The sequence below is a fragment of the Kwoniella shandongensis genome, chromosome 4 (genome assembly GCF_008629635.2).
Source record: "Kwoniella shandongensis chromosome 4, complete sequence".
In the NCBI taxonomy this organism is placed as follows: domain Eukaryota; kingdom Fungi; phylum Basidiomycota; class Tremellomycetes; order Tremellales; family Cryptococcaceae; genus Kwoniella; species Kwoniella shandongensis.
In genome coordinates, this window is record NC_089290.1 from 1,743,080 (window position 1) to 1,769,459 (window position 26,380).

Genomic DNA, 26,380 nt, shown 5'->3' on the forward strand with positions numbered 1-26,380 from the left:
TGGGAAACAAGAGTGAAGATGAAGAAAGGAAAGAGATATGGTGGGTGGTGTGGGTGCAGGAGGGGGAGGGGAAACATCAAATATCGCGTCAAGAAGTCCACTCAACCATAGCTAAAGTGGGTAACACAAATACACCCTGTCACACCTAAAGGGGATACCAAATAAACAAGCAGGAACAGAAGAACAGGGGGGAAGTGTCTCACCCTGCAACGACACTACCACCACCACCACACCGTTCCGTGCCCTTTGTTTATGAATAATGAGTAATACATTACATGCATAATCACCCTCTTCGACCATCCAGTCCCCATCCTCTTCGACAACACCAACAAACAAGGTCCTGGCACTGTGCTTGGACGTCACCGATACCCTTCTTAGCTTTGGTCAGGGAACCAAAGAACACTGCACGGCTAATATCCCGAACGGTCGGACGGAAATCGCGAACGCGTGTTTTGATCATATCGCATAGATATCGATTAGAACATCAGAATAATATAGAATCGCATCATCATCGCTACCACCACTTACCCGAACGACACCGGACCACATCGACATTAAAACCAATAAGTGGTGCACCCTCGGCCTAGCAGTATTAAACTGACACGGTCTCCGTCTGATATAGGTGCGTACACTTTTGCTCACCACCATCCCTCTCTTCGTCGCTATCGTTGCTGTGTTTGCTATCACCAGGTACAATCTGCTGACCTCCACCTTACTAGTCCACTCATACAGTCGCTCTCAGACCGACTACTGAAAACAACCCCCGACACAGGCCCCATCCTCCCTCTCCTATCTCCAGTCAATCAACCGCATACACAACACGCGATGCCTCGAAAACTCCCACCACCAGCTGCGGTCGCTCCTATAGAAGCACTCCATCCCCCACCTCCGCCTTCTCCCATTGTCCAAGTCCTAAGAAAAGATTGGAGATGGGCTGCTATCAGTCAATTCATGTGGACCTTCTCGGACGCGTTTGGACTGGTTGATTGGGATATCGAGGTGAGTCTTCTCATTCTTGATTGTTCTTGACATCGTCCTACACGGCCAGCATGCCATTGTCATGTTTCCGTGATATCCGCGAACAACACAGCTATCCTTGTTCTGTTCTACGGACCGTCATAGTTCTGTTCCCCTCAGTGCTGACGGCTGTCCTCTAGGCACTCGAAGCGGACTTTGATGGAGAAGAAAAGGCTCTAATACCCACGCTGGTGGCTAAGCTGTTATTCGCATTGACGTATAACAGGCAAATAAAGTGAGTAGTAACATCCATCATGTCCCGTCTCTACATCACTCTCACATACAGTCCCCTTTCACCACTCGCCACTCGGTTCGATTCAATGCCCCAGACTGGGATGTCATTAACTGATATCTTTTTCTATCTTATTTAGCCGAGATAACGCTTTTGACAATCTTCGAAAGCAGTACGCGAAGCGCAAACCGGATATCAAGTGTTTATTAGGGACAGAAGAAGAGCCCGTCGAATGGGCAACGCTAGGTCTTGGACAGAAGGTTAGCTTCCTCCCCTACTGGGACACGCACATGTCCATCAAACTGACTATGTCTTCGCTCATCCTAGGTTGGCATCCTGCATGAGCTTTGCGAATGGCAGTTGGAGGATCCAGCGCGATTCCGAGGGTTGCTGAAGTCGGAGGATGATGCAGTGTCCTGGGTGAGCCTACTTTCGGTCGTCTCATCACGTCACATTGCTGATTTTGTATCCTTGCCTAGCGTATCGATCCGGTCGGCTGGGACAAGGAAGGCAACACCTACTGGCTCTTCGATGGTATGTGTCCTTCTTCGACTTGTGTCTGCGTGCATTTGACTGACGATACGCTTAGACAACCGACTATGGATCCAACGTCTTCCTCCTCCACCCCCTCGACCAGCCAAGAAGACCTCTCAAAAAGCCAAAAAGGGCTCAAATAAACGCTCTCGTCCATCCACCAATACCGAAACTCCCGTTCCCCGAAAATCACACAAGAAGAAGGAACGCACTCCGCAACTCACACCTTCCCCATCCCCGCCTCATGAAGAAGAGCCTATCGTTTCCGGTTCAAGACGGAGAAATCAGGTTGCGTTCTATGGCAATCCGACACCGACGGCTCTTGCGCTCAAAAAGGGTGCTGCAGCTACGCCTTCGTCTGCACATGTTGGACAAAGTGGCAGCGGGTCAAGACCCACTCGAAGCAGTCTGCGAAGTGGAGGACAGGCAAATGGTCACAGTGCTGGCCCTGCTGCGACACCTTCGAAGCCGGGACGATCTACTTCCGCTTCAATCACTACACCTCTTCCACTTGGCACTAGAGTCAGTAGGAGGCTTAGAAACGTGGATGACGAATGGCAACAAGTACCTGACGACTGGCTGAAAGCCGATGCTGAGCTGAAAGCAGCCTCAAAGGCCAAAGGGAAGAAAAAGAAGGAGCGAGATCCAGATGAGGAGAGCGAGCTTAGCGAGTTGACAGATGAGGAAGAACATGAGGCTAGGATCAGAGCCAGTGGAGCAAGAGGCGATGCTGTCGCGGTGAAGCAGGGGCAAGAAAATGGTAGCCCAAGCATCAAGGAGGTTGTACACGATGAGCTGCCGAAAGAGGGAGAGAATTCCAAGGAGCCAGAAGATGAGAAGATGGACGTAGATCAAGTAGCAGGAGCCGAACAGCCCACAAGGGAGGAGGAAATGGAAGCGGCACAGGAAGCAGTGGCGGTAGAGGAGACTGAGGATGAACCAAAGGTCAGCTTGGACGAGGACGTCGTACCAAAAGAGGTAAGTTATGGTATAGTCGAAGGCGGATATTGCGCCTAACAATGCGCTGATATTGGTAACCAGCCAACGCCGGAGAAGGCGCAAGATGACCCAGCTGCCGTGCCAGAAACGAATGGTCATTCTTCACCGTCGAAAAACGACGCCGAAATGACCGCAAAGACTGAAACAATGCAAGATGGCGTCGCTCCAGCTCAGACGTCCGACGGTCCAGAAGCCGGCGAGAACAAAGCAAACGGACAGCAGGATGTAGAAGAAACTGATGATGTCAAGATCGCCGTCAAGGACGCGAACAGTTTACCTGAAGGGTTCATTGAGTGGGAAGCAGTAAGTCTAGCACCTTCGGCGTCAAAAACGTTGATCATTGGCTGATATTGTTTGCGAAAAGGTCTGTGTTACTCTTTACGATTGGAGAACTTTCCCTGAGCAATTCGCCAAGTCTAAGGATCTGGACGAGCAGGCCTTGTACGAGCTGTTGACAGAGGAAGTCGGGCCGAAGGTCATCGAGGTCTTAGTGGTAAGTAAAGACTGTGCTGTGGGCCCGGAGGAACTGTCGTACTGATGCAGATGAATCTCACAGGAGAAAGAACAAGAACGAATCAAGCAGGAGTTGATCAACAACCGAAAACGATCATCGCGAATTGCTACTCGTGAGCTAGAGAAGGAGGAGCTAGCCAGACGTGAGCAAGCCGAGCGGGAGATGGAAGAACGAATGGAGAAGAACCGACTCGAGGAGCAACGTAAAGCTAGGGAAGAAGCTGAACTGCTTGCGCGTGAAAAGGCCAGAGAAGAACGGCTCAAGGAAAGGGAGGAGAGGGCAGCGGCTAGAGAAGAGGCGTTGGCCAAGAAAGCGGAGGAGGAACAGCGAATCAAGGACAAAGCAGAGAGATTGAGAGAGAAGAGGAAGAGAAGGAGGGAAGGAGAAGAGGTCTCGAGCGATGAGGAAGAAGACAACCACCCCACTGGTAGAAACACGGCGAGAGGCAGTAGGACAGCAACGGGCACACCCGGTGTTGTTGATGGTAGATCTAACGGAGCAGCGGCTGGGGAGGCCTGGGAGCTGAACTGTGAGGTCTGCAGGAAGACAGGCTGGAATCTTGTGAGTGCTAACGAGACCCCTTATTGCCCACAACATCTGAGCTGATAAGTGTTGTATCTTCTGCAGGACGATGATCAGGATGTCGTTTGCTGCGATGAGTGTGGAAGGTGGCAACATGTCGAGTGTCACGATCGACAAGACGAGAGCCGCGGGAGACCCAAGCGGAACTGGGATCAAGTGGATTTCAAGGTGAGAAACTGCTTGACTGGTGCGCTAGCGAGGTAGACGGCTGACATTTGTTTGTTGATGTAGTGTAAAGACTGTCGACACCGTGCCGCACGAAAGCGACAGCGGCAGAGTGAGGGAAGCCAGACCGCGTTCTCGCCTCAAGTCAACGGTCACCACGCTACTGCTATACCTCACGTGGCACATCCTCCACCCCACCAGACTCAAGTGTCAAACCCACCTCAACCTCACCTGAGTGTTGCACCACCACTGGCCAATGCCGCCAGACCTCCTCCTCCACCACTCCAACCAGGACAGTATTACCTCCCTTATCCTCATCCACAGGATCGACCCGCGCAACCGCCGGCAGGCTATGCAGTCTACTATCCTCCTGGTCAGGATGTGCGGGCTCAAGGACCGCCAGGACATGTAGCTGGATATCCCCGACCAAGCCCGCCTAGACAGAACGCGCCCCAGCAGCCGCAAGCACCTTCTCACCCTCTTCCTGTGTCTCATCAACAACCCCACCCGACGTATCAGTCTCAGCCCCAACAACATGCGTATCCCGTGCAAACTTCGCCGTACCATGGCGGTCCGCCCGCACCTATTCAACATGTCCAGACGCAACTGCCACCCGTCGCTCCGCACGTTGCGTCGCAATATCCGCGACCAGGCAACGTCCTTCCCCCACCACATATCGCTCTCTCCCACGGCGGTCCGTATCCTCCTCCACACGTGTCGCCCGAAAGACATGCCGGGTATGCCGCCGAACGACCGATTTTGCCTCCTCCTCACATATCGCCTCACGCTCAGGGCGTGGTCCACTTACCGCCCATCAGGGCGTCTCCACCCTCACATCCCCCAACACACGCATATCCCAGACCATCGCCACCACATGTTCTCCCACACGCTCAAATTGATCGACGAATCTCGCAAGGCGACGTTAGACCCGAGGTATCACCCGCAATGCCTCACATTGCCGTGAGGGATTTCGCCAGTGCATCTGTGCTGAATGGTCATGGCCATTCGCGTGCACCGGGCTCTGATAGTGAGAGTCGAGTGACAAATACTCAGACCGGTGGGCCAATATCCATCCAGCAATTGACCAATGGAGCTGCTCCCGCTCCATCGCAGGCACCACAAGTTGTACAAGAGCAACCTCCTGAGCCAAGTCAGGTATAGATCGGAGAATGCTATTTGAAGGGATGCAAGATGAATTAGAAGGCAGATCTCGGCGAGAGTCGTTCTCTGGTAGGAGCGATAGGCAATAGGATTGGTGCATGTTCTGGTTTATAAAATGTCATAGTGGTAGACATATGCATATAACAAGGTACTATCATCCGTTGAGCTGTTCGACCACTGTCTGTGACCAGAAGCGCACAAATCAGTCATGTAGAGCGAGTGTTCCCAAACATTGTTTTCTCGGATGGCGAACCTCCACCCAACTCCCAACTCTTGAAAAGATCGCGTGTTGATCAACTTCGACCAAGGTCTTTGTCCAATCCATCTTCTCTCTGGCTCCTATATTTATATTTAACGAAAGGTTCTTCGATCTTGCGCTCCCAAAGAAGGACGAGGATATCAACGAAAGACTAGAAGAGACGACCTGCTAGCTGTAGGGAAGACCTAGTCGCAAGGATGAGTTACTCGAATGCTGGACCTTCTCGATTACCTTCTACTGGTGGTGGAGGGGGAAGTTCCACACCGCCTACTACGAAAGGCGTTGTAGTTCCATTATCGTACGAGCTGATCGTGAGTCGCTCTCGTGCATATTTGGTGAAGATGTGATCAGGATGCTTATCAATCGCTGCTTATCCTTCTGCTCCTTCCCCTCTCTTCGACCATTGTATCACCTGATGACCTGATATGATGCTCCCCCCTCTTCCTCCTCACCTTGCGACACCGTTCATTGGATGCGGTCTTGCCTCCTCCGGCGCTCGCAATAATCGATATACTTCCCTCTCTTGTGATTCCGTCTCCCTGTCGGCCTGCGCTACCATGTCTCTTACTACCCCCACCCCTCCCACTCTTCTTCCACTTGGTCTCGTCACTATCACTCTTCCACCTGACCAAATAGTCCTTTCTCAAACCCGCCAAGCAATTCAAAGACGCCCTTAGCGAGACCACCTCCACAATCAGCGGGAATCCACACAATATCACCTCGCTCTCGTTCGATGACACGGGCGATAGACTGGTCAGCGCTGGAGACGATGATACTTTTGTTTTGTGGGATTGTAAGAAGGGAAAGTGAGTGAGCGCTGTATGTTTTCAACGAGATTGCTGGGAATTGTTCCGTGTACGGGAGGAATGGGGGGGGGGAGGGGGGCATAGGGGGACTTCAAACGGCTTTTAGAGCGTGACTAAGATGGTTTTTGCTCGGCGACTGTGACATCCCCCGCTGCGATACCACCATTTCTCCCTTCTCTATTTCACTCCTTTTGATTGGGGAGGGTCCAACGACCAGCTAACAATTCTGGGTGTCGAGTTGGAGATGTACACAAAGCTGACACTGGTTGGAATTGCCATTTTGTAGGAAGATAAAGACTCTCTATTCTAAGAAATACGGTATAGACCACGTCCGATTCACGCACAAACCGGGGACGATCTTGCACGCATCTACCAAGGGGGATGATCATGCGATCAGGTATCATTCGATGCATGATAATAAGTATTTGGCATACTTCAAGGGACATACGGCGAGGTAAGTCGTGCGCGATCAGTATCGGACGGACCAGCTGCAAGAAGGGTAGGGTGGGGGCTTCGAGGCGACAACGCGGGCGAGAGGAGCCACAGTGGTGGGATACATCGTGCTCTTGTTCGAGGTGCAGGGGTTAGGAGCAATGCTTTTGGTGGAGGATTATCTACTTGCGCTAGAGAGTCAGCAAAGTTGAGCCAGAGACTGATTTCATGATCCGCTGCAGAGTTCGCTCCATCCATATGAGCCCTATCGACGATACTTTCGTCACAGCTGGTGATGACGGTACAGTGCGATTATGGGACCTGAAGTCGAACAGCTGTAAGGTGAGCAATCGGCTTGGAGGGACATCTCGACGTCGTCTGCTGATACTGATCAAATTCTTGCAATGGCATTAGGGTCTGGTGAAAGATGTCGGCGGGTCAGCAATAGCTACGCTGGATAACACCGGGCTAGTCTTCGCTGTCGCTTGTTCTGAAACGCAGACGATCATGCTTTACGCAACTCAGACCATGGATCTGGTGAGCAGTGTTCAGCTGATGTGCTTCCTCCACAGAGTGTGCAGTAGCAGCTGACCCTCTCTGGTCCTAGGCTCCCTTCATGTACGAACCTCTGAACGATGTCGCATTCGAGAAAGTATCTCAACCACCTCCCAAACCCATTTTCACCTCTCTCCAATTCTCCAATAACGGCGACTATCTACTCGTTGGCACATCCTCTGACGTGCACTACGTTCTCGACTCCATGAGTCTCAAACCACTTCGACGATTAGTCGGTCATGGTGGACTTGAACGAGATCGACAAGGAAACAAAGATGTTCAACCTCGTCGTGGAGTTAGCGGCGAAGAACTCTCCTGGACAGCAGATTCCAATTGGGTCGTATCAGGTTCAGCAGATGGCAATGTCCTCTTCTGGGATCTGACGAGACCAAATGGAGTGGATAAGTTGAAACGGGATGATCTGAAAGAAGGAGATGGAGGGGAGAGATGGTATATGAAGGAAATACCGGAGGTTCAGGCAAAAGTGCTCTTGAGAGGGAATGGAGCAGTGAGCAGAGCAGTGAGGTTCAATCCGAGATATAACATGATGGCTGTGGGAGGAGAGGATCTTGTGAGTGACAGACATCAGTCAATGACATCTCCAAAGTGAGAATGCTGATGAGATAATCGGTGGTAGACATTCTGGTTGCCAGCAAAAGACGAGGATGTCAAGATGCAGGAGGGTTGGTAGGTAGGAAGAGGCACAAGGTACTCTTAGAAGCATAAATACATGATAATTACATGCACCATCTGTACATATACGTCGTGCTTGTGAATGGACACAGCAGGTCGTTATTGGTGCTTTCGCAGTAGGGCGATGATAGCGTGACACACACGTTTCGCAACGTGATCTGTGCCTGAGATTGATGCATGTTGGTCGTATCCGCTTGGCCGGAGCACTGCTATTTGTTTTGATACATTTCATCCACTTCACCAAGAAGACTATACACTGCACGGCAACTGTCTATCGTATCAGCCACACACGATGCTCATCTCCGCACCTGTCAACGATATTCCGCTCAACCAATAACATCAACAATCTAGAGACCCGCGAACGAACCGCAACGATGCGACTCACTGCCCCTCCGCGGACGACATCGCTCGTTTCGCTCTTGGTCTTACCGGTACCACTAGCTGCGCTGGTATTAGCTTACCTGTGGACAGTGAGCAAGAGACCCAATATACCAGACTATGCACAAGTCGAAGATCGTAAGTGGATTCATCGCCCTTCTTCCTACCTTCCTCGCAAAGTCGGTGCCCTCTTCGATGGATGGATTGAAGTTCGTCTCACGCCCTACAGGGTGACTCTGGCGTTTGAGAGATGATCATTGAAGAAGGTAGCTGACTGCGTTGTCCTGCTAGCACATCAATGGGGCTTCCCGAGATGGTACGGACAAGGGTTATCACCGTACGATTATGGTATCAAGTTGGACGGAGAGGAAGAAGATAAATGCGACGATCCAAAGAAAGTCTTGTTATTCATTGGTGAGTTGGCGGGTGAGCTGTCCTGGAGAGAATGAAAGTTGATCACTTAACCCTCAATATAGATTTACCTTGTAAGTCCCCTTGCTATCTTCTCAGCAGCAGCAGGAGCTCTCCTTGTCCGCTTAGCTCTTCATCTGTGCCCAATCGTTCAGTCTGGGTCATCATTTACAATTCGTTAATTCAATCGCTGTACTACCGCAGATGATTCACTCGAGATGCCTCACGCAATAACGACCCTAAAGAGCCTCCAATCCGACCCATCTATTAATATCAGCTTGATCTCCCCCTTCTCACCAGATTGGAATTCTTCTCAAAGTGCCTCGGACAATCTTGTCGACGCTGGATGTGACAAGGTAGATTGGATATGGAGGATTGGGGGTTTCACAGGGGACATAGCAGCAGAAACATGTGGGAAGGCGGTTTGGGTACAGGAGGACTGGAACCAACGAGCAGGTGTGAGTCATCCCACTACTGCACTGAGGTGTATGTTCCGCGTAGAATTAGAGCTGATGTTCTTATTTTCGCGATAGATTACGCTGTTGGATCGTCCTCACGATTTGCTGAAATCGTTGATGGATCAGGAACATGAGGAAGGAGAGGCACAGAGGAGACTCGTGTCGCACGTACTACCTGCTGTACGTCCTGTTTGTGCTCGTTCATCAGATGTCATAGACTGATCGCTTCTCTCTATCTATTGTAATAGGCCGAGTTAGTTGTCGGATATCATCACGAGTTTTACGTCACGAGATAGCTAATTCCTCAACTCTACTTTGCAGCTTTAACATCTTTTACCCTTCTCGACGGGGCTCTTCCCAAGATACATTAACATACTTCCCTAACACCGATACATCACCTCGAGATTACCCATCACTACCTTGGGGTAGAACATGGTCCATCCATTCACGTGGGTATAGCGGTTATCACATTTAATCTTGTTTAGCATGTACCAGAGCTGATGTAACTCGCCTGTTGTACAGCATCGAAGAAGGCTCCTCCGAAAACGAAACCTGAAGAAGATCCTTTTGCTCCCCAGAGTGCTTATAGACGGTATTGGGCGAAGAGTCAAGAGAAGAGAGCGGCTGCGATGCGACACGCCGGGATATGTCTGGTACGTACATCGCAGCATATCCACTTGAAGAGTACATGATTGATTGACAACGGCACAGTTCGAAGGATGGCAAGATGGTGTTGTAGACGAATGGGTCGCACAAGCTATGCTTTCTGGTTGCGTTGTGGCGATGGTCCCGCCTCATGCTGAGCATGGTGAGTATTGGCTCATGTTGCAGTTACAAGTCCTCTCGGCGTATTGCTCATACATCCCGGACTGCAACAGATATGTTCGGATCACTGATCCTTCCGCTCCCACGACCCACCCTATCTGATCCAACACTCCCCCTCCCATTACCTGTGGACACCCTCAACGCGGTATTGAGACATACCCCGTCGTCTGAACTAAAGCAAAAAGCTTTACAAGCTTTCATAGCCTCTCGACACCATTTACATCCCCGTGCGAGGGTGAAAGCAGTACAAGAGGTGGTAAAGAAGTGGGACTTGGGTGGGAGAGGATATGATTTCCCTCATGGATATAGATGGGATTGTGATAGTGTGATCAAACCAACTTGGTGTGGTTGATGCATGTATGTATGTGCAGGACGGAATTGCCGCCACATGGTTTGTAGTAGGATTGGATTGGCGGCGGCGATGTCCGCCTTGATTCGTTTGGGAGTACACAATTTTACAGTCAACTTTATTTGACGCGAATCTCATCTATCATTCACCTACCTCTCCTTCCTCCATCTTCTCCATTCATCCTTTGACATATACTCCTCCACCAAAACTCTCGCAGCTCCCGCTCTCACTAGCTGAAAGTCAAGACAAAACTTCGTAAAGACCGTGGAATATTGACTCGACGGGGAAACACAACTATCGACTTGGTACAATCAAACCTTTTAGACTAGTAGATTATTCAAGATGGTCAAATACATTCTCGTCTGTGGAGGTGTCATCTCGTGCGTTTGCGTTACCTATCTATCTGAGATGTTTCTGAGGATGACATGCTGATCGGCGGTGTTGTTCCTCAGCGGTATCGGAAAAGGAGTGATTGGTACGTTTATCTCCTTACGACCCTTTTTGCGAACGTACAGCTAACTTCATGTGCAATGTGATGTAGCCTCGTCAACTGGATTGATGCTCAAGGCCGCGGGGCTGAAAGTGACGGCTATCAAGATTGATCCTTATATGAACATCGATGCGGGAACTATGGCACCTACTGAGCACGGTGAGTGGGTCTGACAATTTGCTTGGTTTGGGAACTGTTTGAGGAGTGGGAAGGTGATGGCTTGAGGAGGAAGGACATCGGAGGGACAGGAGGTGGTCTGGCTGGGAAGGGGAACAGCTGACAAGGAAAAGTAACCTTTTGCTGGGGATGTGACGCTGACCCCATATTTTCTCCGTCTAGGCGAGGTGTACGTCCTCAACGATGGTGGAGAGACAGATCTCGATTTGGGAAACTATGAGCGATACCTCGATATTTCGCTCAACAGGGATAACAACGTTACTACCGGAAAGGTCTACCAGCATGTCATCGACAGGGAGGTGAGTGGAATCGCTTGTCTTGTGGGGGTTTCAGGCAGCTGGCATCATAGAGCCATAGAGCCTAGATGGAGGAGTGATGGACCATATCACGGTCGGCTAGCGAATGCAGTCTGAGTAAACTACACTGAGCGCTGACATGTCTATCGCCCCCTCGCAGCGAAGAGGAGATTACCTCGGGAAGACCGTCCAGATCATCCCTCACTTGACCAACGCTATCCAAGATTGGATTGAGCGAGTCTCCAAAATCCCTGTCGACGAGACTGGAGAGGAGCCTGACGTCTGTATTGTTGAGGTGAGTGTTCCCTTTGGAATTCTCAAACAGGCGAGCACGAAGCTGATGTCTAGTGATAGCTCGGTGGTACTGTCGGTGACATCGAATCTATGCCTTTCGTCGAAGCTATGCGACAATTCCAGTTCCGAGTCGGCCACGAGAACTTTGCCCTCATCTACGTTTCCCTCATCCCTGTCGTCGGAGGTGAACAGAAGACTAAGCCTACCCAAGCTGGTGTTAGAGATCTTCGAGGATTGGGTCTTTTGCCCGATTTGGTGAGCTGCCGACAGTTCTTCTTTCTGCATTGGTCAACGATAGCTAACATGGTCTTTGCAGATCGCTTGTCGATGTACCGATACTCTCCTCACCGCTACCATGGAGAAAGTCTCCATGTTCTGTCACGTCTCTCCTCAACAAGTCCTCGGCGTTCACAACGTCTCCTCCACATACCACGTCCCATTGCTGTTGCAAGGTCAAGGGATGTTGGAGTACTTGCAGAAGAGATTGAACTTGGGAGAGATCACCATCAAGCCAGAGTTCAAGAAGAAGGGAGAGAACTTTATGGGTAGATGGAAGGCTTTGACTGTTGGGTGAGTGCGACTATCAATTCAATCAAATGGGCCAAGCTGACTTGCGAGAACCATCATAGCCAAGAACGTCTTTTCGACACTGTTTCGATCGTTCTCGTCGGCAAGTACACCTCGTTGCAAGATTCGTACATGAGTGTGGTGAAGGCTTTGGAGCATGCCTCCATGCGATGTGGCCGAAAGCTTGAACTTCAGGTAGGTTGCTCGTGCTTGTGTGTCTGCGAGTGATCATCTGCTAACTGCTACCTACCGTAGTGGGTCGACTCATCAGACCTTGAGCCTCACGCTCAAACCAGCAACCCTGTGAAGTATCACGATGCATGGTCAGCAGTCTGCTCCGCCAAGTGAGTATCTGCAGCCGTCCGACGTCTTACACATAGCTGATCGTTATGTCGGAAGGGGTATCATCGTCCCTGGTGGTTTCGGTCACCGAGGTACAGAGGGTATGATCTCTGCTGTCAAGTGGGCTCGAGAGCAGAAGATCCCTTTCTTGGGTATCTGTCTCGGTTTCCAGGTTGCCGTCATCGAGTGGGCCAGGAGTGTATGTGGTCTCGAGGGTGAGTTGATGTTGCGTTCATACAATGCGCGATACGAAAGTTGATGGAACTTTCTGACCTATATTAGAGGCCAACTCTGCCGAACTCCTTCCTGAGACTCCCCACCCTGTTATCTGCTTCATGCCCGAAATTTCCAAAACCCACATGGGTGGTACTATGCGACTCGGTCTCCGACCTACCGTCTTCGAGCCCAACACAGAAAACTCCAAGCTCAGACGATTATACGGCAGCAAGGATGTTGCTTGGGAGAGACACAGGCACAGGTACGAGGTTGAGCCGAAGTACGTGGACGAGTTGGAGTCGAAGGGTGGTATGAGATTTGTCGGAAAGGACGAGCGGGGAGAGAGAATGCAGATGCTCGAGTTGGATGGTGAGTTGCTGTAACCAACGAACAACGAAGAGGCTCTATCGCGAAAACCGTTGACTGACGAGATTTTGACACTAGACCACCCATACTTTGTTGCTCTTCAAGCTCACCCCGAATTCTGTTCTCGACCTCTCAACCCCTCACCTCCTTTCCTCGGTCTCGTCGCAGCAGCATGTGGTGACTCTACCCTTCTCGAGCAGATCGAGAACAACGAAAAGACCTATGTCGCTCCTCATCCCGAGAGCGCAAAGGTCGTACCTGCCAGCGTGGGTGTGACGGAGCAGGGTAAAGGACGGAAGCAGGCCGTTGACGGCATCAGAGTTAGGGGTGACGTTAATGGGGATCTGGAAGAGACAGAGGAGAGGTTGGCAAAGGTTACTGTCAACGGTGAGAACGGAGATTGTTAGGGGGCAATCACCAACCAGATCATTAGCGGTCAAGAACCCCTTGTCATGGGTTTAGTGGCTGAGTTCAATGTCGAGGATGTTTCGGATCGAGAGTAAACGGAAACTCATATTAATCGTAACTATCAAACAACTATTCAAATCCATACACCACACTCACTCTAGATGCACTTTTTTGGTCTTTCATCGCGTTGGGATTGTGGGCAGAGAACGGTATACATGGTCCGCGACACATGGGTATAGGTATAGAACTACGAATGAAAGAGGAAACAGAGCAAACCATAAACCATAGAAGAACCAAAGCGAGCACTAGGCCGAAGCAGCACAGCAAGATTGTGAAAGGCCGGCCAGTACGATCAACCTAGAATGGGGGTGCACCACTACCTCTCCCCATCCACTTTTCGTTCCCCTCCTGATCCACCTGGTCGTCCTGACTGGTCCTCTTCCAAGGTCTTCCCCAGTTCCTCCACTTTGCGTTCCCTGTATCTTCTCCAACTGTGTCGGTCGAAGGTGCATCCGTGGTAGGAGGTGTGACTATTTCTGATGGTGGCGCTGATGCTGGTTCTGGTGCTGGGGAAGGAGCTGACGCTTGGAAACCCCACCATCCGCGTTCTGATTCGTTCCCGTTATCGCGCTTGATAGGAGGTGCTCCTCGCCCACCTGCTGTACTTTCTGTCGTATACCTCTGTTCTTCTTCATCGTGATCATCGTTCGCCCTTTTCGAGTCATCGTCATTCGTTGATATGGAGGCAGATCGTCGCCATGGTCTTCCCCAGTTTCTGAATCCTCCCCATTTCGCATTCCCAGTACTCTCATTGACACTAGTTCCTCCTACAACATCGCCAACCGATGTTGATCCAGGGACGATATCAACAGGGGCGGAAGGTGAGATAAGAAGAGCCGGAGGAGCAGGGGAAGGAGGAAAGGGTAAGAAAGATGAGAATGAGAATGGGAGAACGAAATTGTTCGTCTCCCTGGAGAATTGTCGTTTCGTAGCCCAGCCACGGAACAATTTGGCTTCACCCTCATCGTCGATATGCTTGGCCGTTGTAGTAATGTCGTCAGAGGAGGAAGTCCTTCTCCATGGTCTGCCCCAACTTGAGAATCCACCCCATTTCGCATTACCCATCGATGATTCCCCTCCTTCCCCTACGTCGTTGTAGATAGGCGAGGAAGTAGGTGCGATGTTCTGAGGAGGAACAGAGTTCAAGACAATATCATCGTCCTCGTTATCGTCGGCGGCTTTGACTGTAAATTGAGGTATGACACTATCTTGATCAACATCGCTAGATTGGAAGTTGAAGTAACCCATTGGCGGACTCGAAAGTGGATATGGCAAGAACGACCTCTTTTTATACGGTTGTGCACCACTCCCCCTCGAGAAATAATCAGGATGAACACTCTCCTCTTCTCTGGTTATCTTCTGATCACCTGTGTCTTCCATCTCCATCTCCTCTTTCTTTATAGGAGGAGTAGGATCCAACAATGTCGGTACAGTACGAGTCGGGGTCGTCGTCACTGTGACAGTCGTGAATCGTGCGCGAGATTTTTTGAGTTCTGGATGTTTTTGGTTCAAGAGCTTGAAACGACCGTGCGAGTCTCGGATGTATGATACTTCAGCGTCGGAGACGAGTGGTGAACAAGTTGGGTCCTGTGCGAGGGGTCAGCCTTCGCTCTCTTCCCTACTCTGACTAGTAGGACGATCGAAATTGGACGGGATTCTGTTGGAGGGATAGTATACAGTATCTCATACACGATTATGAGAACGGGATGGTTGGAGATGCAGGGGCGTATTGGACCCATCCCCAGACTAGCGGAACACTCACATCTTTCCCATGTTTACATTCTTTGTAGTTCGGCGAGGCGGTCTTGGGCTCAGTTGATTGAGCATCGATTAATGGAGCTGCTAGCGAGAGCAGCACTACGAGTAGGGTAGGTGTCGGAAGAAGCATGATGGAGAGGCGAAGCTATAGTGACCGCGAGGTTAAGAGTAATGACAGTGAGTATATTGAGCGATAGATGTTCAGAACATCAGGTACAATGAGGTTGATAGGAGAGTGTCTACTTAGGAAGGATGGGAAGAGTGTAATCCAGCGTCAGTTGTTGTAGTATTATACTCGTTTTGACCGGCCGGCCAAGAAAGGCAGCAGGAAGGACTGCTTGGTACCGTAATTGCGAGGCTCGTTGATTGATAGACCAGTCAGCCGGAATACCAATACCAGAATTGGCCCGATGATCAATCTGGAGCTGCGCCTGGGTCCTTGGTTGATCGTCCCAAGTGGAAACGAGAGCAAGGAGAGGATGATCGAAGACATAGCGATATTGACTAGGCTGGACGGGCAATTCCTCGGTTACTGTGGCGGCGACATCTTACTTTGGTGTGCTGGTGACGACGTGACGCTCTCGCACACATGGTCTCGTCACGATAACTTTGAGACCAACGGGACATCGTATCTGCCCGTAAGATTGTCACAGTTCTTCCTCGATGGAATTGCTCTGCAAAGGTTTTCCGAGTCGTTAATCGTACTCCATACCAAGTAGGATGTTATCGGGAAGATGCTGATGTGATGGGGGAAAGTGGATGTGTGTAGGTGGACTGTTCGGGTAAACTCGATAACCGGAAGAGAGCGGACGGGGTCCATCGTTGTTGTTGTTGATCCGAATGACATCCTCATCTTCATCCTCATTGATCCCCCCAAATCGTTCCCCTCCTACTCACTCGCGATCAACAGTCCACCGAGCGGAACTTCTTTTGACACCCTCCTTTGTCCTGGTTTTGTATTCAGACCGAATCTCGGAACCAAAGCCACAACCACCTTGCGATCTCACGCCTTGCTCTTTGCTTACTAATGCCCTCCATCATTTCGTCTCTCCGACCAGTGCGCGTCGCTTGTCCCTCTCGACGCATAGCTGCAGTGTCCACATCGGGATTCAGACAACTCAAAGTATCGACTCTCACGACCATGCCATCATTGTCAACAAAACCATCCCGAGCAGGAGGGAACGAAGCCAGTCATATCTCTGGCTCACACTTACCCCTAGTCAACCCCGCTGTCCGACAATTATCCCCTAATCGGATTACCCGACCAGCTTCGCCACTCTTGGCACCTATCCCACTCAACTACACCTTGGACCCTAAAGCACCTCTACATCTCCGTCATCTCCACACGACGACAAACCGAACTCCTTCACCTACCCCTTCTCTCTCTCCCGAAACACGTACTATCTCTCGTGAACTGACGACCACACCATCATCTTCTTCGCATGGTGGTCAAGGGAGATATGTTCGGATCGTAGAGGTTAGTCCGAGGGATGGATTGCAGAATGTTGCGCCACCGGCGGTACCTACAAAGTTGAAGAAGGAGTTGGTGGAGAGACTATTGGATGCCGGTGTGAGGAATGTCGAAGTTGGTAGTTTTGTAAGAGGCGATTGGGTACCTCAGGTGGGTTGATTGATCTTCTTAGCTGCACGAGAGTGATGGTTCCTTGTTCCATAGCTAACTAAGATTCCATACAGATGGCAGACACACCCCAACTACTTCCCCTCCTTCCACCATTGACAAACCATCATCTCCCACTCCCGACACCTTTGTCATCATCGACAACAACACGTTCTTCGTCCCCGTTCTCCGGTAGACCGACCACACCATCGATCACACCGTATACAGAGTTCAGTGTACCTCAAGAAGCGGGGGACGTACATTATCCGGTATTGGTGCCGAATATGAGAGGGTTGGAGAACCTATTGAAGCTAGAGGAAGAATGGGAGGGGAAGGGTAAAGGGAGATTGACGGATGAGATTGCTGTATTCGTATCAGCTACAGAGGTGAGTCACGACGCCTATAAAATCTTGACGAACCAACTGAACTCACTTCGCTTGTCTTAGGCCTTCTCAATGGCCAATAACCACGCGCCAATACACAAAGTTCTCGCGGCTCTCCCTTCTGTCATCCACAAGGCCCATACTCATTCCCTTCGTACGAGGGGTTACGTTTCATGCGTCATTACTTGCCCTTACTCCGGTCCAACAGATCCAGACGCCGTGGTTGACGTCGTGGAGAGATTGTTGAATATGGGATGTTATGAGGTCAGTCTAGGGGATACGACAGGTGAAGGAGATCCGGAGAGCTGGAGAGTGCTCTGGGAGAGAGCGAAGACGAGAGGTGTGAACATGGATAAGATTGCTGTGAGTGGGGTATCTTCATGATCACTCGTGGTCGCTCCGAACTGATAAAAGTGACTCATTCATAGGCACATGTAAGCTGCTTCCCAGTCTAATGTTGTTATTACCCCTTGGGCACCGAAACTGATGATGGTTGTTCTGCATCAGTGCCATGACACCTTTTCTATGGCCCTCTCATCGATCCTTTCCTTACTGCCTCATGGCTTGCGGACCATCGACTCCTCACTGGCAGGTCTTGGTGGATGTCCCTACTCTCCCGGAGCGACAGGCAACGTACCCACCGAAGATGTTGTCTACGCGCTGCACAAGCTGGGTTATGAGACGGGAATCGATCTGGATAGGCTGGTGGAGAGTGGCAACTGGTTGAGTGGGGAGTTGGGAGTGCGGAACGAGAGTCGGGTGGGGAGGGCTATCGGGGCAAGGAAAGCGAGTAGGGAGAAGAGTAGGTTTGACAAGGGCGGACAAGGGGTGGAGACGGAAGCCGGGATGTGAGCGTGGTACGGGGAAGGATTCGATAACAGTCATCAATACAGCTCCTCCCCCGTCTTGTTGCCTAATCTTTTGGCACCACGATAGTGTAACATCGTAAGTAGGAGCAGTAGGCAAAATTGTTGTAAGAGTTATCCATCTCACTTGTAGACTATTTATGTACGATACAACCTTCAACGAATTAATGGAAGTCCAGGGCATTTCTACTCATCCTTCGACTTGAACGCCACACCCCTAAGTCTGACATACATCACCTCCCACCCTTCTTCGCCCTTCTTCGGGGTTTCGGAAGGAGCTATACCCGCACCTGGGTTCTCCTCCGACCAATAATTATCGATCCTGCATAGTTCTTCGACTTGGCTGATGAGTTTGTTCGCCTCGTCATCTGAGAAAGAGGAGAGGAAGGAGTTTCTGGCGAAAGTGAGTAGCCAGGCGCTGAGTGTGCCGGGGAGAGGAGTAGGTCGAGGAACAAGTTGGACGTTCTGAGGGGTAAGAGCGTATGACTTAAGAAGCTGGACGAGTGCACGCATAGTCAGCAGAGATCGATTAGGCATACATCAACGAAGTCTATCCAGAGACTTGGGTATGTCACTTCTTTACATACTCAACCAAACGGGTGATTGTTCAAGGTCCGGAAGGATTATGCTATGGATGAGCTAGCTCACCTTTTCATACTGCGCCACGGTGGGGAAGTACCACGGATCAAGAGGAATCGGATCAACTCCCTTTGCTCGAACAACCTGGTGCAATGCGCCTCGAATACCAACGCTAAACACAGAACACACGTAGACAAGTCAGCAAACAATGCAAACACCGGGCTGCGCAAAGTAGGCGTAAGACCACACTTACCAATTTCCGAAGCCACCGAACTCAAATGCCATCCTCCCACCCGGCTTCAACAACCACTTGACAAGCTCGACCACACCGCCAGGAGAGGATTTACACCAGTGCAGAGTGGCTGAGGTGAACACTGCGTCAAAGTATCCTTCGTATTGGGGATGAGAGGCGGCGAATTGCGATAGGGATTGGATATCTGCTTGGAGGTAGGTGATTGCAGAGGGAGAGGAAGAGGTGGCTTTGTTGAGCTGTGAATAGCCACGTTAGTAAGCAGTTGTGCGACAGTCTGGAAGTGTGAAGGAGTTGAAGGAGGGGTGATATGAGAGAGGCGAACACAAGGTGGTGTAGGAAGGAGACCCACTCACCATACTCTGATTCGAATCTACGCCGACGACCTCGCCTTTCTCCCCCACTGCCTCAAGTATAGTCCGCGTGAGCTCGCCCGTCCCACATCCCAGATCAATGATCTTCTCTCCGAGTTTGGGTTCAAGTAAGCTAAGTACTGGACCCGAATATGCGGGAGAGTAGACGAATGATGCGTTTGTTTGGTAGAAAGTGGGATTATGATTGGTGAGTGAAGATTGGTGTGACATTGTGTATGATCACCGAACTATGGTCTTGATGAGGTTAACGACTCGAAGGGAAGGAAAGTCCGTTTATATATAAAACGTAGCGAAGTACGTCGAGTCAACGTCGCAATGCTATTCGACTCGAGGCGGCGCTTGTCCTTCAGCGCTATGTTGTCCGCCGAGTCGAATGTATCGTTCTCCTTCTCCGAGCCTCGGCGCTACACCGTCGTACTACCCCGTTAATGTTGTTGATGAGCACTGTTCGTCCTCCACCTGCTTTCGTCGGCCGAAAGATAAGGGACAAATCGGCCGACCTCAAAGATAGTGCCGTGTAAGTTTATTCGCCCTCTCCCCCCACCCGCGCTGGAGCGCAAGCACTGCTCTGCTATGAGAGCATACTTAGAGCTTACAATTGGAGAGAACAATACATATTTGAGCAATGGACTGTTCAGAGACAAGTACCTACACTTGACAGCCCCGCAGTACCAAGCTGGTCGTATGTCTGCTATAAGTGTCAACAGGGCTAGTGACAACAACACATGGGGTGTTGAATTCAGCAATGACTGTGTGACTGTATGTGTGAAACTCAAATATAATCCACAACCAGGAAACTTAACCACAAACTACAAAAAGATCAAGATGGCTTATCCCTGGATGCCACAAGGACATGTTTTCCCACCTTACTCAATGCATACTTCTTTATGGTACTAGGTACAGACAACCAAGCCGCAGGAACATGTGTCTCTGAGAGAATCCATAAGGCAGGTCTATGAGGGATTTTTTCAGAACCATGAGACTGTTTGTTATTGGCTTCATTACAGGAAGTTTGTGCAGGAAGACCCCCTAGTCAACTATACTCTTGGCCTTCTTGGCCCTGAAACAGACCTGAAACTGAACCATTTTGCTTCTCAATGATGAGCTGTGACATCACTCTCCTGTGGAGCCACTGGGTATACACCATGTCAAGGAATGATGTTTGAAGGGATGACTCCCCTTTCAGTAACCCCTGAGAAGCGCAAGGAGTCACTTTATGATGCTAAGTAGCACTTTTGTGCACCGTGTCATGGTATTTCATAAGCATGGATCCTTTCATGGTGCTTGGTAAGCGTACATGCTTTCCTTTCACAGTGCTTTGTAAGGATGCATCATAAACCCTTCTTGCTAACATGGAGTGGAGCGGTGGGTGGCCAACTGCAAGGTATATAAGCCGGACAATGCACTGGAAGATTGCACATATTCTGTTTACCATTCCATAACTCATATTTCATTCCACATCCAGATCAGACCCACACTTCACATTCCACTTCGCATCATACACATTACATCCTCAATCATCATGACACGTGAAAGCCGGTCCCACTCCTCACCTGAAAGAGGTAGCTCAAGCAGGAGTGGTCCAGATTCTCCTCGCAGGCGTGGGCGGTGAGTATGGGTCCCTTGATTTGTTCTTTGTGTGAGATGTGCATTACCACTAATACCATATCTTGATGGTTTCCTGTGGTCTGCTTGACAATGTGAACTTGCTTTACTGACCATTCTTTACCTTCACAGCACACCAACTGACTCAGATGAGCGCTCAGATGAGAGATTTTTCCGGGTTCACCGTCCAGACCATTCATACACTGTACAGGATAACACCGTGCTTGTCACAAATGGGCGGTACATAGGTCCAGTTCCAACTGCAATCATCACGAGAGACAGGGACAACAACATCATACAAGACGGCAACTACATCAACATTGGGGAAGGTGTGGAATTTGGGTAATAAGAACCTATACTGACCCAAACAACAGCGAAAAGTCTGACATGACTTGTGGCTTCCACTTTGGCCCCGATGATCCTACGTCAGTTGCTGCTCCCAGCCAACTGCCACACAGCGGTGGCATGAAAGACCCTTCATCCTTCCAACAGACAAGCAACACTGGAGCTCAATCGCTTCCAGCTGAAGGGTAAGATATTCTGCCTCTTACATCTTCCTTGTCAAACATCCCTGGTGCCGCCATCACTTTGACCATCAACCCATTTGCTTATTTTGGTTGTGAACATATTTCAGGCATTACAGCAGTCCCTTGCCGCACAATCAGCCAATTCGCTCTGATGCTAGGCGAAAGCAGCAAGCGTCATCTGTGCGTCACAACCCAATCACTACCAGCTCGTCCGGACTGGCAGAGTCATCCAGTCAACAGCGAGGCATCCAGAAGGAAGGAAAAGGGGAAGGGGAAAGAGCATGAGCTGTCCTCTGGCCCAGAAGATGAGTGAGTATCAAAAAGATCAGTCATGATGCACGGTGCTCTTTTGCTCACACGGCAATGCAGGGGCTGGGATTGCTTGGGTGACAAGGACTTGGCTCCGCACAATTGCACTACAGAGGCACCAACACCATCTGGTGACTCAGAGATGGCAGAGGAGGAGTGGGCAAAGGTACTTGCTCCTCTCCCTCCAAACGATGATGGAGCCGCATTTGACCAGGATGGGAATGGCTCTATCAGTGGCCCAGTGTATCATGGGTGGACACAGGACATGAGCAATGCAAGCTTCAGCAACAATGTGCACTCTGGTCAAGGCCGGACAATCCTTGGGGACGTCCGCGGTATGGAACTTGCACCCCCAGACACACAAGACACACATTCAAGTCAGGAAGGCAGGAGTGGCAGGAGTGGCAGGAGTGGCAGGAGTGGCAGGAGTGGAGGGAGTGGGGGTCGGAGTAAATGGGGTAAGAAGGGCAGGAAAGGCTAGGACCAGTGATGTTGCAGCTGGATCAATAGCACGGAAATGACAGCATGTCAGATGTGGGTACTGATGATGGGCGTATACTTGTCCAATACAACATAGGGATATGCAAGAGATGTGAATATGATGAGTCACTGCTGAATGTATTGGCTTTGAGCCGGATAGGAAGATGTTTCACTGCAAACTCAAACTATGTTGATATGCATTTGCTGCAGGGTGACCTTTGTTCCGGCCCTGTGCTGATATGCACACATACTATCATGAATGACAGTCTCTAAGACCAACATCCTTGTGTATGTATGGCCAGAATTGGGAGTTCCAGTAGATTCCTGTCAGAGGCGGGTCCGTTGACGGGCCTAAGCGGAGAATACGGGTTACGAATAGCACTAAGTCCTGTACCGAATTGTACAAGTCGAGTACCGAGTGTACGAGACTTGGGGTTGACTGACAGATCGTTGTACGGGTTCCACAGTAGTGAACTAGACAGAGGAATATACATTCGTCACAGGAATAACTATGTACGAGTCCTGTGCTCATGTATATAAGTACCAATGATGCCACAAGAACCGTGGGAACGATTGGTCAGTCGAATCGGTCATCTCCTACGACGGCATTCGCCGGGCCGATGTCGAACTGGTTCCCGTTGGCTGGCGAGTCGAACTATTCGGCGGCCGAGTCGAGCTGTCACGACATGGGTCGATCGCTCAGTTGTACTGGGTCGTGACAATTCCCGATTACCATGACCTTCTATAGTGCCATGCAAAGCACAGAGAGCATACTTGGTCACTGGCTAGGCAATGTGTTAGTACAGGTACCCATGTCACAGTCATGAATGTGTGAATTGACTGACAGAAATACCAAAGAAATCCTTCCAGACAGCTGCACATACTTGAATGATCCTAATCAAGTGAATTGTGAGGTTGCATATGCCAGACTTTGAATCACAATATCATGACTGTAAGATTCGTTCAAAATGTGAGTGGAGGGTTGTGGATTGTATATTCATGACGTAGTACATAACCTGTCATATAGCCAACAATGCTATCCAGCTGACAAATTTTACTGCAAGACAGTATACTCTTGGTGCTGGTCAGTTAGCACAACCAAAGCTTCATACATTTGTACAGAATATTTGTGTGCCCCTTAGGATCAGTGTTAGACTGAGGGAAGTAGCTGATCATTTTAGCTGGTCTTGGAGTCACTGCACCACGTCCTTCCACAGGAGCGACTGTGGAACACCCGCCCTGCATGATAATTCATTCCTTGCCAACCACAGGCACACCCCTGAAATGATGCACACCATATAATCATACAAAAGGTTGAAACCTACATGACCCATTCCCAAAATTCTTGTGCCAGAATCAAGAGTGATTCAGCCACCTTCTCTCCGATTGCCCCAAACCAAACACTGCAGAAAGGACTTGGACCTTCAGTTCTTTGCAGGCTCCGCATTGATGGAGGTAAGATCCCCATCATCTGCTATGCTCTGCTTTCCAACAGCTCTTCAATCTCTTTGATGGACCTTTTGTCAAGCTGCCCGTTGCTCTTGCTAATGCCAGATGCTCCTCCATTTGTAAGCTTGATCATGTATCGGTGTCCAAAAAAGTTTATTGCATCCATTCCAGGGTCTCCTCCATACCACCCACAAAGGGAAGCAGACAATTGAGTCTCTGTTCCATCTGATTCAATATCCTCAACTACAGCACCAACTAGAAAGTCATTGATCTCTGGACCGGAGTGATTCAGTGAACCAGACTGCAGATTTGAGGAAAGACTGGACTGCATTTGCTGTAGAACCCTCTCACAGTGATCATGGTCCTCACGGCGGGCACACTGGTCACAGCGGTCATAGTGATCTTTTAGAAAGCTCCAGATCAAGGGAAATCTCTCGCCTTTGGTCAGTTGACAAGTCTCTTCCAGCTTTACCACTTCACTGTCATTGGGTCTTTCGGTTTGTTGAGCATGTTTCTCATCCCTCATATTTGCACACTCTGACAGTGAAGATTGAGCTTCTGATATGTCTCCTGAGAAACCTTCATTCTTTCTCCTGGGCTTGACAAGGATTGGAAAGCGTGCAAAAGCCTCTTGCAAGGCTTCAGTGGAAAATGTCCTCTTTACAGTTGACACATGATCACCGCCAGTTGATTCCATGGAAGGTGACTGGAAGTTGGCACTGTGGCTGTGTTCTAAAGTCATGATTGTGCTTGTTAGAGGAATAGACAGCCAGAAAAATGAACTCTCGTCAAGTCAGAGAAGGTGGTATGTTTCGATATGATTAGGCTATGGGCGCAGTTTGTGTGTGTAGTGTGCAGCTTCTGAAGGTTATATTGTTTGTGTCTGATTGTAAGGGTGATATATGTGTAAGAGCAAGTGTCTTTATATGTATGTGTGTGAGGTCCAGGGGGTGACAAGGGTCAGAAAATGGCTGATTTGTAGGATAGGTGGGGTTTGGTTAGAATCGTCCTGTCCTAGGTCATGGTGATGGCCATTTTGCCCATTGAGGCAGAAAGCCTGAGCAATACACCGAACAGCACTATGTACATGTCGATGAAAAGAAAGCAATCTTGCACTGCTAAACCTTTCATGAACAAGGGGAACATTCGGCAAAGGAAACTGTATCCCTTACCGTGAGACCCTTGTGATGTCATTGTGCATCATTGGGTCAACTGAGCAGACAAAAACAATGATAAAAAAACAAAGATGGCAGCTCACTATAGGTTGCAACAGCCTGGCCACCTTACAGGTTTGTGCTACTCATCAAAGGAAGAAGTGTTACCTGTCTCATAGGGTGTTGTCCATCACTGTAGAAGGGTGCCACTCATTGAGAAGGCCCGGCGGGACATTACACAACAAAGGGATGGCTACAGCACCTTGCTGTGATGACACACTGCCTAGTTATAGAGGCAAGTCCTGATAACAGACCTGTTTAATGGGCGATATGAGATACGAATAAATATAAGTCCTAATTCAAATAGAATGAGTTGTGTACTGATTGTATGAGAGGGGGGGTGGACTGAATGAAATGCTGCGCTTGTATGAGGATTTCATGACAGTTACTACCATATACATCTGCGACCTGTAAAATTCAAACACACCCAAATAGATGAAACCACTATCACCCACTCCCAACCTTTTGTGCTAGAATTCATTTTACCATCACTTTCAACGACTCAAACAATTGCTGTAGGAGGACTGAAACCTTCACTTCTTTGCAGGCCACTGCTGCATGGCATCTTCAATGGGAGCATGCCAGTCATCTGCTATGTGTTGCTTGCCTTTCTCTGTCTGCATTTATGACTTGATGCTCTGCAACCCTTCCAACTCTTCAACCTCTTTTTTTTTATCATCTAGTGGACCACCATCCACCATACTGCCTAAGGTGCCACTGTCTGTGACCCTCATGATGTGTTTGTGTCCAAAAATGTTGATCACATCCATTCCACGATCCCCTTCATACCATCCACAGAACAAAGCAGCAAGTTGGGTGTTTGTTCCATCTGATTTGATATCCTCAAGTACAGCACCAACCAAAAAATTGGTGACCTCTGGATCAGAGTGACTGAGTAAACCAGACTGTAGGTTGGTGCAAAGACTGGAATGCATGTCATCCTGAACACTCCTTTCACAGTGGTCCCAGTGTCTCAAGCGGTTACAATCTGCAGGGGTGTCATGGTCTTCACACAGATTGCTCGAAATCATGGGGTATTTTTCAGCATCAGTCAGCTGACAAGTCTCCTCCAGCATTACCACTTCCCAATCATTAGCTCGACCGGTTTGTAGAGGACCCTTCTTGACCATTGTTCGTCCGCAATCTGACAGTGAATGTTGTGCTTCTAATCTATCTTCTGACAGACTGTCTTTCTGTTTCCTGGGCTTCACAAGGCTTGGAATGGTCTCAAAAGCGCCTGTGACGAGTAGGAAGGGTGTGGCAAATGATTGTGTCTTTGGGATAGGTCAGATTCATCGTGTTTAAGGCCTTGGTTGACTCAGTTTGAAATGTTGCTGCAAGGTGACATTTCCACTAGACTAAGTGAGCACCTCATTCACGTT

At 49.7% G+C, this 26,380-nt stretch overlaps 7 protein-coding genes across 7 annotated transcripts; 5 read left to right on the forward strand and 2 right to left on the reverse strand.

The window, feature by feature from the left end:
* Positions 1 to 825: 825 nt before the first annotated feature.
* On the forward strand, positions 826 to 5,204 carry CI109_102672 (uncharacterized protein; the record flags this gene model as incomplete). The annotated part of the gene is made up of 11 exons (XM_032006389.1): positions 826 to 999; positions 1,158 to 1,252; positions 1,389 to 1,509; positions 1,577 to 1,669; positions 1,729 to 1,783; positions 1,839 to 2,761; positions 2,825 to 3,085; positions 3,147 to 3,275; positions 3,339 to 3,857; positions 3,924 to 4,046; positions 4,110 to 5,204. The coding sequence occupies 11 exons, from the start codon at positions 826 to 828 to the stop codon at positions 5,202 to 5,204; spliced, it is 3,588 nt and encodes a 1,195-aa protein (XP_031859410.1).
* A 456-nt stretch (positions 5,205 to 5,660) lies between these two features.
* CI109_102673 (uncharacterized protein) lies at positions 5,661 to 7,947 on the forward strand (the record flags this gene model as incomplete). Its single annotated transcript, XM_032006390.1, has 7 exons — positions 5,661 to 5,774; positions 6,100 to 6,269; positions 6,556 to 6,723; positions 6,944 to 7,043; positions 7,116 to 7,238; positions 7,309 to 7,827; positions 7,894 to 7,947. 7 exons carry the CDS (start codon positions 5,661 to 5,663, stop codon positions 7,945 to 7,947), a joined length of 1,248 nt encoding a protein of 415 aa, XP_031859411.1.
* A 376-nt stretch (positions 7,948 to 8,323) lies between these two features.
* On the forward strand, positions 8,324 to 10,373 carry CI109_102674 (uncharacterized protein; the record flags this gene model as incomplete). Its single annotated transcript, XM_065967174.1, has 9 exons — positions 8,324 to 8,465; positions 8,619 to 8,741; positions 8,943 to 9,196; positions 9,272 to 9,376; positions 9,445 to 9,473; positions 9,518 to 9,645; positions 9,719 to 9,849; positions 9,908 to 10,004; positions 10,075 to 10,373. The coding sequence occupies 9 exons, from the start codon at positions 8,324 to 8,326 to the stop codon at positions 10,371 to 10,373; spliced, it is 1,308 nt and encodes a 435-aa protein (XP_065823246.1).
* A 339-nt stretch (positions 10,374 to 10,712) lies between these two features.
* Positions 10,713 to 13,525, forward strand: CI109_102675 (CTP synthase; the record flags this gene model as incomplete). Its single annotated transcript, XM_032006392.1, has 12 exons — positions 10,713 to 10,750; positions 10,823 to 10,845; positions 10,912 to 11,019; positions 11,200 to 11,336; positions 11,494 to 11,628; positions 11,688 to 11,882; positions 11,944 to 12,197; positions 12,257 to 12,389; positions 12,450 to 12,538; positions 12,594 to 12,751; positions 12,819 to 13,121; positions 13,197 to 13,525. 12 exons carry the CDS (start codon positions 10,713 to 10,715, stop codon positions 13,523 to 13,525), a joined length of 1,902 nt encoding a protein of 633 aa, XP_031859413.1.
* Positions 13,526 to 13,883: 358 nt separating this feature from the next.
* Positions 13,884 to 15,474, reverse strand: CI109_102676 (uncharacterized protein; the record flags this gene model as incomplete). The annotated part of the gene is made up of 2 exons (XM_032006393.1): positions 13,884 to 15,173; positions 15,349 to 15,474. The coding sequence occupies 2 exons, from the start codon at positions 15,472 to 15,474 to the stop codon at positions 13,884 to 13,886; spliced, it is 1,416 nt and encodes a 471-aa protein (XP_031859414.1).
* An 897-nt stretch (positions 15,475 to 16,371) lies between these two features.
* On the forward strand, positions 16,372 to 18,197 carry CI109_102677 (uncharacterized protein; the record flags this gene model as incomplete). Its single annotated transcript, XM_065967175.1, has 4 exons — positions 16,372 to 16,965; positions 17,040 to 17,348; positions 17,409 to 17,708; positions 17,853 to 18,197. 4 exons carry the CDS (start codon positions 16,372 to 16,374, stop codon positions 18,195 to 18,197), a joined length of 1,548 nt encoding a protein of 515 aa, XP_065823247.1.
* A 200-nt stretch (positions 18,198 to 18,397) lies between these two features.
* On the reverse strand, positions 18,398 to 19,624 carry CI109_102678 (uncharacterized protein; the record flags this gene model as incomplete). The annotated part of the gene is made up of 4 exons (XM_032006395.1): positions 18,398 to 18,706; positions 18,860 to 18,962; positions 19,044 to 19,279; positions 19,397 to 19,624. The coding sequence occupies 4 exons, from the start codon at positions 19,622 to 19,624 to the stop codon at positions 18,398 to 18,400; spliced, it is 876 nt and encodes a 291-aa protein (XP_031859416.1).
* Positions 19,625 to 26,380: the final 6,756 nt, after the last annotated feature.